Below are 18,299 nucleotides of genomic sequence, written 5' to 3'. Positions count from 1 at the left end.
CAATGGTACAAGATTCTGCTGTTTCTGTCACCCAACCATCTCCCTGCCTGAGCCAAAAGCGACTGTTTTGGTTGCATTGTTGAGGTCCCCAGACTGTTGGTCTTGGTATACATTAACCTCTATGCCAAAAGTGCCCTGCCTGGAATCGCTTAGGAATTTATGGACTTACTGACTGCCATAGGACTGCCCCAATTGCCATCATCAGTCCAATTTTATGTGTGATTCTGTATCCTGTTTACCTATGGTATTGCCATCCTGAGACATGGTAAAGGGCGAGATAGATAGATAGATAGATAGATAGATAGATAGATAGATAGATAAGAAAGAAAGAAAGAAAGAAAGAAAGAAAGAAAGAAAGAAAGAAAGAAAGAAACTCTATGTGGGGCCCTTGAAGACTATTCAGAAGATGCAGCTTATGCAAATTGCAGCAGACAGACTAATAACTGAGGCCAGAAGGTTCGGACAGAAAGCACCAGTTCCTGCCCACTTGCATTGGCTGCCTGTATGCATCTGAGCTCAATTCAGCGTGCTGCTTCCAAACTATAAAGCCCTACATGGCTTGGGACCACAATACTTAATAGAATGCCTCCCCCAAAAACAATCTACCTGGACACTACAATCAAGATCTGGGGCCTGCCTCAAACTGCCACTTCCAAGGGAGGCTTGCTTGGAGGGTTCTGTAAGAAAGAGTGAGGCTGAAACTTTTCAGGGGTTGTTATCTCAGAAAAATTTAGTGTGTAAACAGCCCCATGGAGACTGTCTGCAGAGCTGATTTCAGACCAGGTTTTGAGAGCAACAGTGATAAAGCCGTCTTAATGTTTGATGATTGTTTAAACCATCTCCAGCTCTCTTCTTTATTCAGTCTGCAATCAGCTTGGTGCTAAGATGAGAGAACTACTGATTTGTCTTACTTGGGTTACCATTTGCCATTGGTTGGCCTCAGTACAGGTTAATGTTAGGAAAAAGATTGACAGTACATTTTATTCATATCTGAACATGTCATAAATGTTTACTCTGAAATGTGTATTAATTTTTCCACTGCAGTTTGTACTATGTTATCACCATCATCTCTGTTGTGTGTGTGAGACAGACCTTGAATATCTAATATAAAAGCAAAATTGCTGATTACTGATGAGTAATTAGATTTGTCCCTTCATAATTGCGAAAATCTTTGGAGTTTAATTAATGCTAAGCTCAAAATACAAAACTGGAAATAAAAACAAAGCTATAGGTAACACCCAAGAGTTTATTTTGGGTTTTGTTTATTTTATAACATGGGCTTATAGAAACAAGCACAAGAAACAACAAATTAATGTTGGATCACTGCTTTCTTGTTTACTGTCTTATTTAACTTAATCATTTATGGTTCAATACATCCTTAATATAGCAAGACCTCTTGTACTTCTCAGTGATGTTGTTAGGAAAGGTGGGTTCCCCAAACATTTGCAAACCAGGTAATGGGGTCACAGTTCCTACAGGTGAGGAAAGATTTGGATAATGGAGCAGAATGTCAGAATGTTTTCCCATTTGCTGCTGGGTAGTAACAGTGTAACACTCAGCCTAAAGTGGCTCAGAACAATTCTTTAATATGAGCTCCAGTAAAGGCCTTTCTGCGTATCTAAAAGCCATCTGCCATTTTGAAAGGTGTGATAAAACTATAATACTATATTGGTATTTTTCTCTTTTAGAAGAAAAACCATGCTCTGGGGTTTGGCAAATCTCTTGTGCCAGTTGTTTTTAAAGGCTAATATGGTGTACCCTGTCAGATAAAAGCAGGTGCCTGTAGGTGGAAAAACTGCTTTGCCATGTCACCCTGCCTTCATAATTCCTGTGAAGCAGCTGGCTTCCTTTTGATGGGTGGATTACAGTATGATTCATGAACAATATAGTCCTGTCCCTGGGGTTTGAGTGTGCTAACTGCCACTGACTCTATGAAGAGGTAAGATGGAGAGTTAGAGTTGAACTCCTACAGGCATTGCTTGGTTTCCCAGCCACACTGGACAATCGGGGCAGAATTTATTAAGCAGAAATAGAGATGGGATTTTACTGATGAGCAGCATGTGCCATAGTCATTGCTTTCCTTCTTCTGCCTGTGACTTGCTCTTCCAGCGATGACCCCTTTACTCAGTGGAGTGTAGTAATCAGCATGAGGCAAGAGGGTGAAAGGTCAACCAAGCATGCTCCAGGCACCATGATTTTTCACTGTCGCGATTTTTCACCCAGGAATTTCTGTGCCCAGAGCCAACCTACTGTACGAAACTTGTCATTGTCGTCATAGTCATTGTCGTCATGGTTATCTAATGTCAGACATCCAGATGCAGAGATGCTGATAATTTCTTCAAAGTAGCAGCATTGTTCCAGTTCTTACAAAGCTGCTTTTGAAGCGTTTCAAAGGTTTGAAAATGGAATCGTCTTCTTTTTTTTTTAAACTGGCTTGTGCAATCAACTGCAACATGACAATGCTCAATGCTTTCTAATATCACAGAAGTGCTGTACAACTGAAGAGCTTCATAAATATTGCTTTGTCCTCTCCCAGTGCAAGCTGCAATTCTTTCTGGTGGCTTCAAAAGGGGAAGGAAGAAAAGCCCATCAACTCTGTATCCTTTTTTGAGTTTCATTCCTTTTGATTCTACAAGATTTATCATTCAGACATTGGTATTAGGATCTTCTACAAGGAAACAGCTCATTGTGTAAGGCACATCAACTAGGTGACCAGCAGTTCTTCCAGACCAGTTGCATACCTTGCAACATTGCTGAATATGAGCCTGGAACATAAGAAGAATGTGTCCTGAATGTGGAAAAACTAATCAGAAGTGTTTTGAGAAAAAAAAGGGGAAGATGTGAGGCTTTAAGAAAAAGAAAAAAAGCCTATTCTTTGGCACATGATTATTCTTTTGTAATAAAACACTTTGGCTGAACTTTTAAGAGTCTGGGTCCTACTGCTGGAGTGACTGGCATTGCACTGAAGAATTACTACAGAAATAAAGTTTAGCAATCTTCAGAGCTGTATTTATCCAAAGAGATGCGAGACAATTTAAACAGTAGCTAAAGCAAGATGATCCTTCTGAGCCATTGGGAACCAGTGACCCATTAAGATTAACCCTAATCTCAGTGATTCCTCCCTCAATATACTCCAAGGTAGGCAGACGTGTGTGCTTGAGCCCTGTGTGTGCGTGTGCACATGCAGGCGCATGTGTATGTACACACACACAGAGAGAGAGAGAGAGAGAATGAGAGAGAGAGATTACATGCATGCACAGAACCTCCAGTCTTCCAAAAGTAACAGGCTGTGCCTGGCTTACCAGGTTTTTTTACTCTGCTTTTTCCTTCTGTTCTCTCCTGGCGCTGGATGAAGGGAGGAATAGAATTTCCCATCAAACAGCAGAAGGCTGAGCCATGCATGGACTTGCTGTAGGTGATCAGGAAACTGTATGTTACCTAGCACCAGTTCTGTGACAAGAAGATAAAAAACACTGAATTACATTTTTTCCAAATGATTACTGGTTTTCTTGCCAGTGCTTTTTATGCTTCCGCTTCACTTTCCTGTTGCCTGTGGTGGTAGTACAAGGTCCTACCGAGCTACTTAATGTCATTTTTATTTTCACTTCCATCATTTTGGGTTTGCACACACTAGCCAGTGTGGTTATTGGTCCAGAAAGCCATGTGGTAAATTACTAGCTATCCTGGTGATACCTGTTCAACTACAGCCATGTCACAGTATTGATAGTCATTTTGTTCCTTCCGGGAGAAAGTTAATCCAAAAGTAGTTGAAGATCATGTTTCCTGTGACCCTGCCATCACCAGCCTTATGCTGATTCTTGTTTTAGGTTGCCATCCTTGTTGAGTCCTCCTTGAAGGAGCAGATCCACAGTCCCTTAACTAAGATTAAATTGCATGAGATGTACTGCATGTTTTCTGCTTGAATGTTTCCTAACATTTTATGAAGCTCACTGGCCTCTGTAGCTCTCACAATGGAAAGTTGCTTGCAAGAGTTTTCTTACTAGCTGGGTTGGAGAACTGCATTGTTTTAATGGGTTCTCTGTGCTGAGATGTACCTCAAGGCTATCACATAAGTAGAGCAGAATCAGCACAGGAGGAATGACTGTAAACATGGAGGGAGCCATTCAGGCTATCCCAGGGCTCGGTGGGTGTTTATAACAGCCGTGATGATCCGAGAAGTGCCTTACACTTTCCTAGCTCGTTTCAAGAGCTGCTGTGCCAGGAATGACTGGTTGACAGTGCTAGGAATGTTATACCTTTTATGGCAGTCTGGAATTGAGATGTTCTCTTCTGCTGTTTGGTCTTGCCTTTTCTTCATTTTGGGTAGGCTGGGGCAGTTCTTCATTCTAGGCTGGGGCATCAACTTGCTATCTCTCAGTCAAAAAAATGTTTGTTTTGCAGTGAAAATTTCTAAAATGTTGTGAAAATACCACAATGTTGGTTTGTATAAAAAGGTGTTTTTCATTTTTTGTTCCTCATTCCAAAAATACCTGAATGAAATAAGAAAGTATTCTCTTAATAGATGAAAGTGACTGGGCAGACTGAATGGGTACCATATGTGATTCTGCCACTGTGATGCCTTCAGGTATGGTTTCTTTTAATGGCTGGGCTTTTCTTGTCACAGGTGCACCAGACCCCACTGCAGGGGCCAGCATTGATGATGAGAATTGCTGGCATTTGGATGAGGAACAGGTGCGGGAGCAAGTGAAGCTGTTCCTCTCCCAAGGAGGGTACTATGGCTCTGGGAAGCAACTCAATTCCATGTTTGCTAAGGTGAGGATTGGTTTCTTTTCCCTTCCCCTCCTCTTCGCCAAAAACTCAGAACTCACCTAACTTCTTTATAGTATTCCTGCACCTTGTGACTCTCTTGCCAGCAAGCACTAGAAAGCAGCTTCTGGTACTGTAAAATTACATTTCCAGAGACTGAGCTAGCACTTGCACAGTTTAGATCATAGTCATTGATCACCATTGACCAGAGAGGATGCTACAGGATGTACGTATCTTCTTGTTTGTTCCCCATTGGTTTGTCAGTAGATATATCCTCCCAGAAGAATGTAAATGAATGGGACATTCTTCAAATCCCCAATACAGATATATCTAGTGTATTTTATTTTGCTAGACGTTATGGTAATTTTGAGTGCATGATTGTATACTATGTGTTTGTTGATGGGGGGTAATTTATGATGGGAATATAAGTTCCAGTAGTTCAAAATGATGGGCATAAAAGTATTTAATGCACTAAAATTGCAGTCAGATATAACAATAACCTATTTTATGTGAATAAGCATAAGCTAATATAGTACCCCTCCTCTTTTTTCCTCTGGCATAAGGAAGAGATTGGAAGCATTCACTTCTAACAGCAATTCATATTATATATATGAAATCTGTGCTGTAGTTAATTTTAACCATAGTTGATTCCAAAGCATGGTTTATTGCAAACAAGTCACATGGACATGCGCCTGGTAGGCAAGTCATGAGTGGAGCCTCCTGGAGCCAGGGGTCAGAGTAGATGACCCGGGAGACCCGTTCTGACTCACTCTGTGTCTGTGTTTCTAAGTCAGTTTTGTAAACCAGTTTGAAGTTGGTATCTTGTAGTAAACCTTAGTTAAGACTAAAGTTTGTCTGGGTTTGGACACAATGCTAAACTGCAGGTAGTTAGAAATGAAAGTGAAAAAATGGAAGTGAAAGTTTTCTCATTGTGAAAGTGTCAGAAGAGGTGAGGGAGTTGGGAAGCTGATGAGCCTGAGCCTCATTCAGATAAAAATAAGCTATAGTTTATCCTTAGATTTGAATGCTGCAGCCTAATACTATAAATAAAGATGACCTGCTTAAATTGTCAAATGTATTTTAATTTTTAAAAATATTTTTTCTTAGGTACAAAGAGTCTTAATGTACTTGCGCTACAAAAAGGTGGTTTTTCATAATTATCAGGTGTTTGACTTTGCAATCTGTATAATAAAATTTTTAAGCCTCTGTTTAAAATGTCCTTTTTCTAGCAATGAGAATTTCTGAAGATTATAAGCTATGGTCCCTTAAATTATGTCCTTTTCATAACTTTTTCCCTTACTCAAACAAAATACATACTATTGCACAGATATTCATGCTGCTGTCCACATTTTCAGACCTCATTACTTTTCTTTCTGAAACAACATATGTTTTAAAACTTCCAGAGATGGTGATTCTGTACTTTGCCTTGATAAGCTGTTCCATAGCATAGATAGTGTTTAATTAAAATTTCCCTCCTTAGAGCCCATTCCCTTTCCTTTCTTGCAGCTGGCCGCTGGATCAACAATGCCAGTCAGATTTGTGCTTGTTTTCAAGGGCATGCCATACCAAGATAACATTTTCCCCTTCAGGAAGAGGAGAAAAGTCTGAAATGAGATGTCTGTTCCCTCGGCCATCAGGGATTTTATTTCCCAGTTCAGAGAAAGGGAGATTCATGTCACTGTCAGGGTCTAGATCAAGTGGCTGCCAGGTACTTTGGGTGAGAGGAGTTTGAAGACTCAGTAACCCATGTAGCACTTGGACTCGGCCTTGAAAATCTCCTCATAAGTCACCATCTCCCCCTGGAGGTTGGCTTTTTAAAATCTGATATTAGTATCAGGAGGTTGGAATGTGTGTTTTGTATGTGGGGAGGGAGAATTGCAGTGCAAGAATGTGACGGGGGTCCTGACCAACACATGGGGGCCACATGGCAGCGGGGCGGGGGGTGGTGGCATCACTAACTTGGGGTAGTCCCAGTGACTTTAGGATTCAGCCCCTGACATGTTTGCCCAGAGCCAATTCAACTCTTGGTCTAAAAAAGGTTCCCCATGCATGATTTTTAGTGTCACTTTTTATAGGCACTATATAGGCAAATATAGGCAGCCACTCCATAGAAGTGCAGAATGCTACTGAGCCAGCTTTTGATTACGTATACGATACAAAAAATTGTTCTGGTCTCCACTAAATATATTCTATATGTAACAAAAAGTGCACTGCCACTCCTCCTCTGCACCAGGTCCGTGAAATGCTGCGCATGAGAGATTCCAATGGGGCCAGGATGTTGACACTAATAACAGAGCAGTTTATGGCAGACCCACGTCTTGCTCTTTGGAGACAGCAGGGAACAGGCATGACAGACAAATGCCGACAGCTCTGGGATGAGCTGGGTGAGTTGATATTATTTCTTATTATATTTATATCCCACTGTTTTCCTGCAAGGAAATCCAAGGTGTTCACATAATCTTCCTCTTCCTCTCTGTCTTATCCTTGCACCATCCCTGTGAGTTTCTGTGCAGTTTGTTGAAGGTCAGGAAAACCCTTGTGGAATACAAATCTGAAAGGCTGCAGGAAATTTGCTGAACTTCTCTTTTGGCTTCTGAGGCAGATGGATTCTGGGGGCAGTTAAAAGCTGTATGGAGGTAGGAATAGGCTTTCCTTCAGGGAGAGACAAAGAGAGCGATTGTGGGTTTTGGCAATCAGTTCTAGAATTGGCCTTCCCCTTCAGATTTCAGAACATAGGAGACTGCAGAAGTATTCCCCATTACCTGCGACTCACTTTATTTTCATTGGCGATACCAGGAATTGAATCTGGGACCTTTTGCACACAAAGTATATATTCTAGGACGGAGCTGTCATCATTCTCCAAGGTGTAGTTCCACACAATTGCACACTGTCTCTCCTGGTGCATGAGCTTGTGTCAGAATGTAATATCTAAATTTGGAAACTTTGGTCCCCACATTCCTTTGTCTTCCTAGGAACTAAGTCATACATAGAGTTTGCTTGCTTGTAAGCCACATCTGTGCCTTTTTAGCAGCTAGAGTGAGTGATTGCGACTGGTAGTTTGGTAGAGACCTCTGGGCAAATAGCCTCATGCAAATAGCCTCTTTGAATTTTGCTTATTGCTCAGAACTGCAGAAGAGGTTTCTATTGTAAGGCAGTCTGCCACAGCTTTTCATTTAGGAGATGGTGGTGCATTTGAAAATGATGATAGACCATAGGAACAAGTTGCATCAAGCCTTCAGCATCCTTCCAGCACTCTGCAGTTGTGAGAATGAAATTGGAAGTTTTTTACTTTTTTTAATTACCTGTAGTGTAGTGTTATGTCTGAAGCCTAATTTTATCTATGCTTTGTTCAAACATGTTAGCTGCATTAGCCAAGGTTTGAAGATGCCTTCTTCCAAACAGACCACAGTTAAGATTAACCACAGTTCGTTGGATTCAGATGATACAAGTTGTGCTTAATCAAAAATGGTCATGAAAGCTTGTCCTTGTCGTAGTTGCACCAGAGAAGAAAATAAGTTTACAGGCCTGAGGCTGGCTGGGGAGCAAAAAAATTACCTTGCAAGCCACGTTGAGCCCTGTTCTCTTGACCAAACTGTTCAGATTGGTGCTGCAGCCAAGGCCTGAAGTTCAGAGTTCATATTGTGAGATGTGCTGTCCAGAATATTCTTGCCAAGCTGAAAACAGCACTCTTTGATCTGGGGTCGGCAACTCATAGGCCGAAGAATCTGAAATGCCAAAATTTTTGTCAGCCTTCACCATTGGCCTTGCTGACTTGGACTGATGGATGGAAGTTGTAAGCCAAAGCATCTGGAGGACCATGAGTTGCCCACCTGGCTTAGAGAGGGCAATGATGCATTGAGAAAGATGTGAACACAACAGTACAAATGTGTGTTTCTATAAGTATAATATTTGAAAGGATAGATAGGGGAAATTGGAAGTGGAGGGTGGAAGGCAATAGGGGTAGGGAAACAAGACCTGGCAGCCGCAGAGCAGGAAAATCTGTGCCTGCTGATCACTGAAGATTGGTCATATACAGTAATTACTAACATCTCTTTGATAAAGGAAAAAAAAGAAAAAGAAAGAAAGGGAAAAACACAAGGATGTGGGGCGGGGAAAGGACTGGCATTTCCATTTCAAATATATACATTAATATAAGCAGTCTGTATAGTTAAGCATCTATATGAGTTTCATGGTTGTAAGAGCTAAGTTCAAAAAAGGCAACAGCAGTTAAGATCTTCAGTTCATTGCATGCTATGTGGTGGATTTTTTCCTTCCAAGCTTGAAGTGTAAGTTTATTTGCAACTGGGAAAGATCTCAGAATCCACACTTGCTGGAAAGATGTAATAATGAATAAATAAGTAACTCTTTGTATTTCTGATTTAAAGTTTGCACTATTGCTTTCAAGGTCCCTTGAAGGTTGTCATTATCCTACTGTACATATAACAGTCATATAGTAGCAAATCTTGGGCTAATTAAGCCAAGATACAGATATCCATACTGCCTGTGTGCTGTTTTTGGTTTGCAGCAATAATGTTCAAATGCTCCATTCATATCTACACAATGTCTGAACGTGAACATTTTGCATGGTTTGTAGGATAAACAAGCTAAAGTTAACCCATGATTTGTTTTCAGGTTAACTCTGGGTTTTTTAACCCATGAATTACCCCAAATGTTGGGACATAATGCTGGCAAACCAGAATGGGGCATTTGTAGGTTGTTCCTGTACACTGGAAGTAGCTTGCACATGCTGCATGTCCCCACAAATTTGTGTTAATTAACACATGATTTGCTGCTATTACATGCAGCCATGTAATAAGTACACTTAGCTGCTAGGGATGCCAACAATTCTATTCCCTGACATTGTTAGGGCTGTGTGGAATATAGTTGCATGAGTGCTGTGGGAACATAGTAAAATAATGCTCATGACATCTACTGGTGACAAATGGTGTAAGCTGCTCTCTACCATCATGCCACAACTTTATTTGAAAACTGTATTATACAATTGTGCTGAAGGACACCTACTCATCTTTTTAACCATAATGAAGCAAGCAGCACATACTGGCAAAAGGAGAGGACAAGGAAGGAATGTGTGAGCAAGAAGCTCATTTGTATAGCACCAGATCCATCTGCAGGAGTGTTCCACAGTTTCATAAAATGTTGCTTTTTCTCTTTAAACTTTTATGAAGCTAAACTTTTCTGAATTTTTATGTTTGTCCTTGCCAAAGTTGGAGACTACATCTCTGAGATGACATACAGGGCTACCTATTAGCATAGCTCCCTCAACCTTTTCTATTGCATGAGTGCACCAAGTTAGAAAAACCCTAGAAAAGCCCTAAATCCTTACCATGGATGGCCTTGTCATTGGGCAGAGTGCAGTGCCTGTCCTAGGCATCAAGTTTTGAGTGTGATTAAAGGGCAGCGAATTCTTAGTAATTTAGCTTATTGTTGTTATATTCTTTACAGCCAGGAATGGGAAGAGGTGCCTGTAGGATCCTCTGCCTTGGGTGCCAAAATACTGGACTGGTCTTGGGAGCCAAACATCTTTACTGAAGAACACTATTTACTGTTTTGCTGCAGGCATTGAAATATCTTAGGCTGCCGTGATCTTTCTGGGAAGAAAAAAGCCGGCCAGCCTAATTATGCTTGCTTTTGAGTTCATGCTGAATTATGCAGCCTCAGAATAGCCATCTAGTTAGTAATTTGAACAGAGATTTATGTTAAAGATGAGGAGTCCTCTTACCCATAATAGAACTTAGGCATTTCTTCAAAGCTGAAAGAGCTCAAATAGTGTTCATACATGATCCCACCAGCTGAATCCCGAGGAAAGCTAATATTGTCTTTGCATGAGACTCATTGAAGCTTTAATCACAATGCACTAATACTGAAGATTAGAACCTAATTGTAAGAAGTAGATTGAAAACGGTTGGACTAAAGCTTGACCTTAATCTGTCTGGAGACTGTTTATGTATTTCTTTTGTTTACAGTTAGGAATTGGACCAGGTTGTGGTAGAATAAGGCTTTGTTCAGATGCGACACCAAATGAACAGACTTCAGACTTGCATGCTGCAGTTCCCTTCGTACTTCCTGCTTCTTGGTACACCATAGTTTCCCATTTTGTCTGAACCAGGCAAACTGGGTCTGTGCATACCATGAAGAGAGGAAGAGCAGGAATGCATGAGCCTAAGGCTTGTTCTTTTGTCATTGTTTGGCATTGCATCTGAGCTCACCTGTTGGTTTTGAATCCACAGTATAAGTTAAACAAGAACGGCATTGTGGTCACCTCTGGCATCTCCTTAAGGCAATGTGGTTCAAATTTCCTGTAGTCAAGGAACATGTGCACATTGTGGAGTATCCTAGGGGGTATTTCTAGGCATGCTCACAGTGTATGTCAGACTAGTGAAGTCTGTTGTGTCTAAGCTGTCACTCAGTGCACAGACAAATGCTCTCTTTGCTATTACAGATAGTATTATTGTTGTGGCTGAAAAGCTCCTGTGAAATCCTGCTAATAGAAAGCCACTCTCTTAAGAGAAAGATTTAGAGTGTACCCTGTATTAATCTATAATCACTCAGATACATTATTTTAGAAGGATTTAGAAAAGAGAGATTAGATTGAGTGGGTAGGACTCACTTTGTGCTAGCATAAAACAAAACTTCCTCAATGTAACCATGGCTTACTAGTGCAATGGGGAAAGAAAACAAGTTCTTCCTGAATTCAGCAACAAATAACTGCTTTCTCTCATTGCCCTAGCAAATGCTAGTTTACACAAGGCTTGGTTTACACTAGCCCAATGTTATTAGCGCTAGCACTGGGACACACTTGGATCTTACCCAGTATATTTATGCCTACATTGAGAAAGATTTTGAAAGGGTGAAGAAAATCACATTGAGAGTTTGAATTGTGAAGCATTATGGAATCTTTTTGGCATACACTGTTAATCATAAGCTACCTGTATTTTGAATGGGAAGAGTGGTGCAGATAGAGGTTTTACACCAAGTCAGACTGGGATTTTATTTATTTATTTATTTATTTATTTAGGAAGCTTCTATGCCGCCCCATTCGCCGAAGCCTCGGGGCGGCTCACATCAATAAATAAATAATCACAATATAAAAACAATATAATTTGAGTCGACCTGGCCAAGGATATAAAATAAATAAATAATATTAACAATTAAATTAACAATTAAAATGACATTTAAATAAAAAGGTTTTCTCCTGGTGCTGGAAAACAAATAACGACGGCGCCAGGCGGACCTATCTGGGGAGTGAATTCCATAGGTTGGGTGCCACCGCAGAGAAAGCCCTCCTCCGAGTACTTACCCTCCTAATGTCCTTCACGGAGGGTTCCCAGGGAAGGCCTCTCCCGCTGATCTCAAGGGGCGGGCGGGCATATATGGACGTAAGCGCTCCTTCAGGTAACCAGGACCCAAGCCATAAAGGGCTTTATAGGTCATAACCAACACCTTGAATTGGGCCCGAACTTCAGTGGGAAGCCAGTGAAGCTGACGGAGAACTGGAGTCATGTGAACATACTGATGTATCAGCCAAAGCTGAAAGAAAGCGCTCCTTGCCACTGCTGACACCTGAGCTTCCAGTGAAAGTTCTGGGTCGAGGAGCACTCTCAAGCTGCGGACCTTGTCCCTAAGAGGGAGTGCAACCCCATTCAGGGCTAAGTTCAGGTCCCCTTCCCCGAAGCCCGATCCACCAACCAACAGGACCTCTGTCTTGTCTGGATTGAGCTTCAGTTTATTGGCCCTCATCCAGCCCATTACCTCGGCCAGGCACCGGTTCAGTACAGCCACTGCCTCACCTGGATTGGTAAGAGAACAAGAGGTAGAGCTGGGTATCATCAGCGTATTGATGATTCCGCAGCCCACACCTCCTGATGACCTCTCCCAGCAGTTTCATGTAGATGTTAAATAGCAAAGGGGACAAAATGGATCCCTGCGGTACTCCATGGCATAGCTGCCATGGCGCAGAGCCATAGTCCCCCAGCATCACCTTCTGAAATCGGCCATTGAGATAGGAACGGAACCACTGCAAAGCAGTGCCTCCGACCCCCAATCCCGCTAGCCTATCCAGAAGGATACCATGGTCGATGGTATCAAAAGCTGCTGAGAGGTCCAGGAGAACCAACAGGGACGCACTCCCCCTGTCTTTCTCGCTGCACAGGTCATCGTACAGGGTGACCAAGGCAGATTCAGTGCCGTACCTGGGTCTGAAGTCGGACTGAAATGGGTCCAGATTATCAGTTTCATCCAAGAGTGCTTGGAGTTGTCCTGCCACCACCCACTCCAACACCTTGCCCAGAAACGGGATGTTGGCCACTGGTCTATAATTAGTGGCCATCTCTGGATCCAGTGACGCCTTCTTCAGAACCAGTCGGATGACCACCTCCTTTAAAGGGTCAGGTACCCGGCCCTCCCTCAGAGAGGCATTGACCACTTCCAAGATCCAGGTCCCTATTCCGTGCTTGGCATTGTTAATTAGCCAAGATGGGCAAGGGTCCAATTGGCAAGTGGTGGGACGTACTCATCCAAGCACCTTGTCCACATCATCAGGCCACAGTAACTGAAATTCATCCATCAGTTTTGGACCAGATGGTGACATTGGTATCTCCCCAGAAGCCTCTGAGTCACTAGTGGAGTCCAGCTCGTGACGAATCTGAGCAATTTTCTCCCTGAAATGCTTAGCAAAGTCGTCACAGTGGGCCTTCGAGGGTGGAACCAGATCTTTCTTAGGGCCAGAATGAACCAGCCCTTGTACCACCCGAAAAAGTTCCACCGGACGGCATTGTGAGGAGGCAATGGAAACAGAGAAGAATTTCTTTTTCGCCAGCCTCACCGCCACAGCATAGGCCCAGTAATAGGCTCTTAAGTGTGTTCAGTCAGATTCATCCCGTGATTTCCTCCACCTACGCTCTAGACGTCTCCCAGCCCGCTTCATCGCCCACAATTCAGGTGTATACCAAGGGGAAGAGTGGGCTCTGCCTGGTGAGAAAGGACGCTTAGGAGCGATTGTGTCAATAGCCCTGGTCATTTCCCCATTCCATAGTTCAGCCAGAGCTTTGACAGGAGCACCAGTCTTGTCAGCCAGAAACTCCCCCAGGGCCTTCAGGAATCCATCCGGATCCATCCGGCTCCAGGGGCGAACCCACACAATTGGTTCCACAGCCTTACAGAGGGAAAGGCCACTCTCGAGCACAAACCTCACGAGGAAGTGATCTGATCATGACAGGGGCATCAGACATAAATTCCTCACCCTCAGACCACCCTCTTCCTGCCCCGTCGAGAATACCAGGTCCAGAGTGTGTCCATGTTCATGGGTTGGGCCTGTGACATGTTGAGACAGCCCCATGGCCATCATGGAGGCCATGAAGTCCTGAGCCGCCCCAGTCAGACCAGTCTCGGCATGGAGACTGAAGTTCCCCAGGACCAACATCCTAGGTGTCCTCAACACCAGGTCCGAGATGATCTCTGTCAGCTCAGGCAGGGAGACTGTTGGGCAGAAGGGTGCATGGTACACCAACAGAATCCCCAATCTGTCTCGGTCTCCCAACACCAAGTAGAGGCACTCTAGCCCAGGCCTCGAAAGGACTGGAAGCCCTGTGAGGGAGATGGAGGCTCGGTAAACCAAAGCAACCCCCCTTCCCTCCCCTCCAGGCATGAATGGTGCTGAACCAGATACCCAGGCGGACACAATTGAGAGAGGGCAACATCCCCCCCTCTCCCGCCCAGGTCTCTGTTATGCAAGCCAGGTCGGCCCCCTCATCCACAATCAAGTTGTGGATGAGGGACGATTTACTGTGGACCGATCTGGCATTAAGCAACAGCACTGTCAGGCCTCGGGGGCGGTTGACAAGACTACCTGGAACCCTCTGGCTGGGGGTAAAACCAGAAGGAGGAACAAGTGTCAGCCATCTTTCCTTCCTTCTTCTATGCGGACATGTTAAACCCCCACCGCTGTAACGTCCATTGCCCACGACCACCCCAATGGCGGTGCCCACGTGCTCCCCAGTTAACCATCGATGTGGCCAGGGACAACTCCATAAAACTGATTAAAATACAATAAAAACATTAAAACAATATAAAACTCCCCATCTACCCCCCCGATATAAAATTCCACCCACCAACAGAGTCCCTCACCAGCCCAGCCCCCACACGGCCACAAACAGCGGCGACTGCCCTTTGGCTGTCGCCCTTTGGCCACCGGCCGCGACCGGCAAGTTAAGCCGGCGCCCAGCCGTGCGCCCCGCCCCCTAATCTGGCGTTGCTCTCACCAACGCCAGTGGGGGAGGTGCAAGGATGGGCGTGGGGAAGCGCCAGCTGGCAAGGTGGCAAGATGGCGGCGCCCTCCTCAGCCGCGATGGTGGCCCAGCGTCCCCATCCCTGGGATGGGCCGGCGGTGGCCGTGGAAGCAGCGTCAGCTGACCCCCAGGCCCGGCGGTGTGCCTCAGGTCTTTCGTGGCGTGGGCCTCTGCGGCAGTGGCGGCAACAGCGGCACGCGGCCGGTGTTACAGGGAGGGAGGGGGGTCCGATCCGGCTCCATTAAAATATGGGAGGCTCCAAAATTAATTGTCAGAGAATAACTTTTGCATTTGTAAGGTCGCAGGTTTATAGTTTGTGCTATCTCCAGCATGTAATGCAGAGGATGCAAATAACTTTTCCTAGGCCATCAGAAAACACTGAGTAGTATCCAACATTTCTCTAAAATAGACTATATCCATTGAAATGACTGGAACTTAGGTTAGTACGACTCTCTCTCCCAAGGTGGAATGAGACTGTGGGATCGGAAGCCACTCAGCCATCAAGTGGGGAGGAGCAAAGGAGAAGTATGAATAGCACTGTTGCTAATGATGCAACTAGATCAAAGCCAGAATGAAATCTAGTAACTGACATATACAGAGGCAAATGGAAAGTCTGATGCTATACCACACATACAATTGGAACATGGGATGTGAGAAGTATGAGTCAAGGCAAAATATAAACTGTAAAGCAAGAAATGGAACAGTTAAACATCACAGTACCACATGTGAGTGAACTAAAGTATACAGGAATGGGATATTTTCAGTCAGATGAATACAAAGTGTTTGTCATTTCCAAAGTAAAACTCAGAAGAAACTCAGGCGAAATGTGACACAAGCAGTAAGGAGCTATAATGTAAACCCTGAAAGAATTATATTGATCAGAATTCTTGGAAAACTAATTGGCATAACTGTCATTCAAATCTATGCCTCAACAACAGATGCTGAAGAAGAAATAAAACAAATTATGCGACTGTCCAAGAGGAAATGGGTAACACATCAGAATAAAACATGTTTATTTATTTATTTAGAAAGCTGCTATGCTGCCCCATTCGCCGAAGCCTCGGGGCGGCTCACAACAATAAAGAAATAATAATAATATAAAAACAATATAATATAATTGGAGATGTCCTGGCCAGAAAAATAAAATAAATAAATAATATTAACAGTTAAAGTGGCATTTAAATAAAAAGGTCTTTGCCTTGCACCGAAAATCAAATAATGACGGCACCAGGCCGACCTCTCTGGGGAGCGCATTCCATAGATTGGGTGCCACCGCAGAGAAATGTTGAAAATCATAGGTGACTGGAATGAAAAAGCAAAAAGCAAAGCAAAATGCATTGTTGTGGGAGAATTTAGCCTAGGTGTTAGAAACAAAGCAGGAGAATGTCTCATAGAATTCTGTTTATGTCAACTATCTGTTCAACACCAATGCATGCTTCAGGTGACTGATCAGATGGACAGATAAGCAGGAAGAGCTTGGAGCTTGAAGCTCTCCTGGGAATAGGAGGGTATGATCTGGTAGGAATCACAGACACTTGGTGGGATGAAAGGCAAGTCTGGAATGTGAACATAGAAGGGTATCACCTTCTTAGAAAGGACAGGAAGGGAAAGAGAGGTGGGGGGCGTGGCTTTATACATCAGGAAAGGGATAGGATGCAGTGAGATAGAATGCAGCACGGATGGGGATTCAGTAGAGGCAGTCTGGGTGAAACTTAGGGGTTTTGACAGGGAAAGAGACCTGGCAGTGGGAGTATGTTATTGCCCTCCAGATCAACTTGAGACCCTGGATGATGTCCTGACAGGCCAGATTCTAAGGATATCTCAGGGGAGAGACACAGTAATTATGGGAGATTTCAATCTCCCGGATATTAGTTGGGAGACTCACTCGGCAGTGACAGCCAGGTCACGTCGCTTCCTAGAAGCTATAGAGGGAGGGTTTTTCACACAGAGGGTCCGAGAGGCGACAAGGGGGGAAACATCCTTGACTTGGTCTTGACCAATAGGGAGGAGCTGATAGATGAAGTACAGATTAGGGGAGCTCTGGATGCGAATGATCACTCCATCCTTTGCTTTGGGATCAGGGGACTAGGGACGTGTAGCAGGTCGAGCACTAGAAGCTGGGACTTCAAGAGAGCCAGCTGAAGGCCAGACTGGGGAAAGTTTCCTGGGATAGGTTACTGGAAGGTAAGCGAGTTGAGGAGGGGTGGATGGCACTCAAAAGGGAGATTTTGGAGGCGCAAGCCTTGACAATACCTCTAGTCAGTAAGGTGGGGAGGCGGAGGAGAGTGCTGCCATGGATGCGAAAGGAGGTGGTTAGAGGGATTAGATGAAAGAGGAGCCTCCGTAGGAAATGGGTACTGGGGCAAATAGACAAAAGGGTATACCGGGAGGAGGAGGCCCATTGCAGAAGGATTCCTCGCAAGGCTAAGGCTGATTATGAGCTGAGACTTGCCAAGAATATCAAGAGCAACAAAAAGGGCTTCTTTCAGCATGTAAATAGGAAGAGGAAGGGGAGACAAGTGGTGGGACCACTAAATATGGAGGAAGGAGATCCAGTGACTGATAAGAGGGAACAGGCACAGATGCTAAATGACTGTTTTGCCTCTGTGTTCTCCCCAAAGCAGGATGGGAGATATCCGCATAGGAGATTAGATGAGGCTGGGGACTTAGGGGCACAGATTAGAGTCACCCCCCTTGAAGTTGAGGGGCTCCTCAGGGCATTGGACATTACAAAGGCACCAGGCCCTGATGGGTTACACCCGAGAGTACTTAGAGAGTCGGCAGGGGTTCTTTCACGCCCGCTGGCCTCCATTTTTGAGACCTCGTGGAGAACGAGGACTTGAGGGTGGCATCAGTGGTCCCAATTTTCAAAAAGGATAGTAGAAGGGACTTGGGGAATTATAGACCTGTTAGCCTTATGTCCATTGTAGGAAAAACAGTGGAAAGGCTCATAATAGAGAGAGATCTAGTGATGCTAGATAGGGAAGGGAGGCTGACAGGCACACAACACGGCTTCCGCAAAAACAGGTCCTGCCAGACAAACCTTGTGGAATTCTATGACAAAAAGATCTGGACAGACTATGGAAGTGGGCAGGAGACAACAGGATGGCGTTCAATGTGCATAAGTGCAAGGTCTTGCACTTGGGGCATAGGAATAGCTGTCATAAGTACAGGTTAGGTGACAAGTGCTGCTCTCCAGTCACTTGTCACCTAACCTGTACTTATGAC

General features: G+C 44.1%; 1 protein-coding gene across 1 annotated transcript in view; it reads left to right on the top strand.

Moving 5' to 3' along the window:
• ZSWIM5 (zinc finger SWIM-type containing 5) overlaps positions 1–18,299 on the top strand; it is a 62,135-nt gene that overhangs the window by 13,425 nt on the left and 30,411 nt on the right. Inside the window, exons 2-3 of the mRNA XM_044441890.1 lie at positions 4,625–4,773; positions 7,001–7,151. Of these exons, the coding sequence (XP_044297825.1) occupies positions 4,625–4,773; positions 7,001–7,151 (300 nt within the window). The remainder of the gene's footprint in view (positions 1–4,624; positions 4,774–7,000; positions 7,152–18,299) is intronic.

This window comes from Varanus komodoensis, unplaced genomic scaffold (assembly GCF_004798865.1).
Source record: "Varanus komodoensis strain SLA01 unplaced genomic scaffold, ASM479886v1 scaffold1, whole genome shotgun sequence".
Classification (NCBI taxonomy): Eukaryota; Metazoa; Chordata; class Lepidosauria; order Squamata; family Varanidae; genus Varanus; species Varanus komodoensis.
The sequence above is the reverse complement of the archived record's forward strand: the minus strand, read 5'-3'. Positions and strand labels throughout refer to the sequence as shown.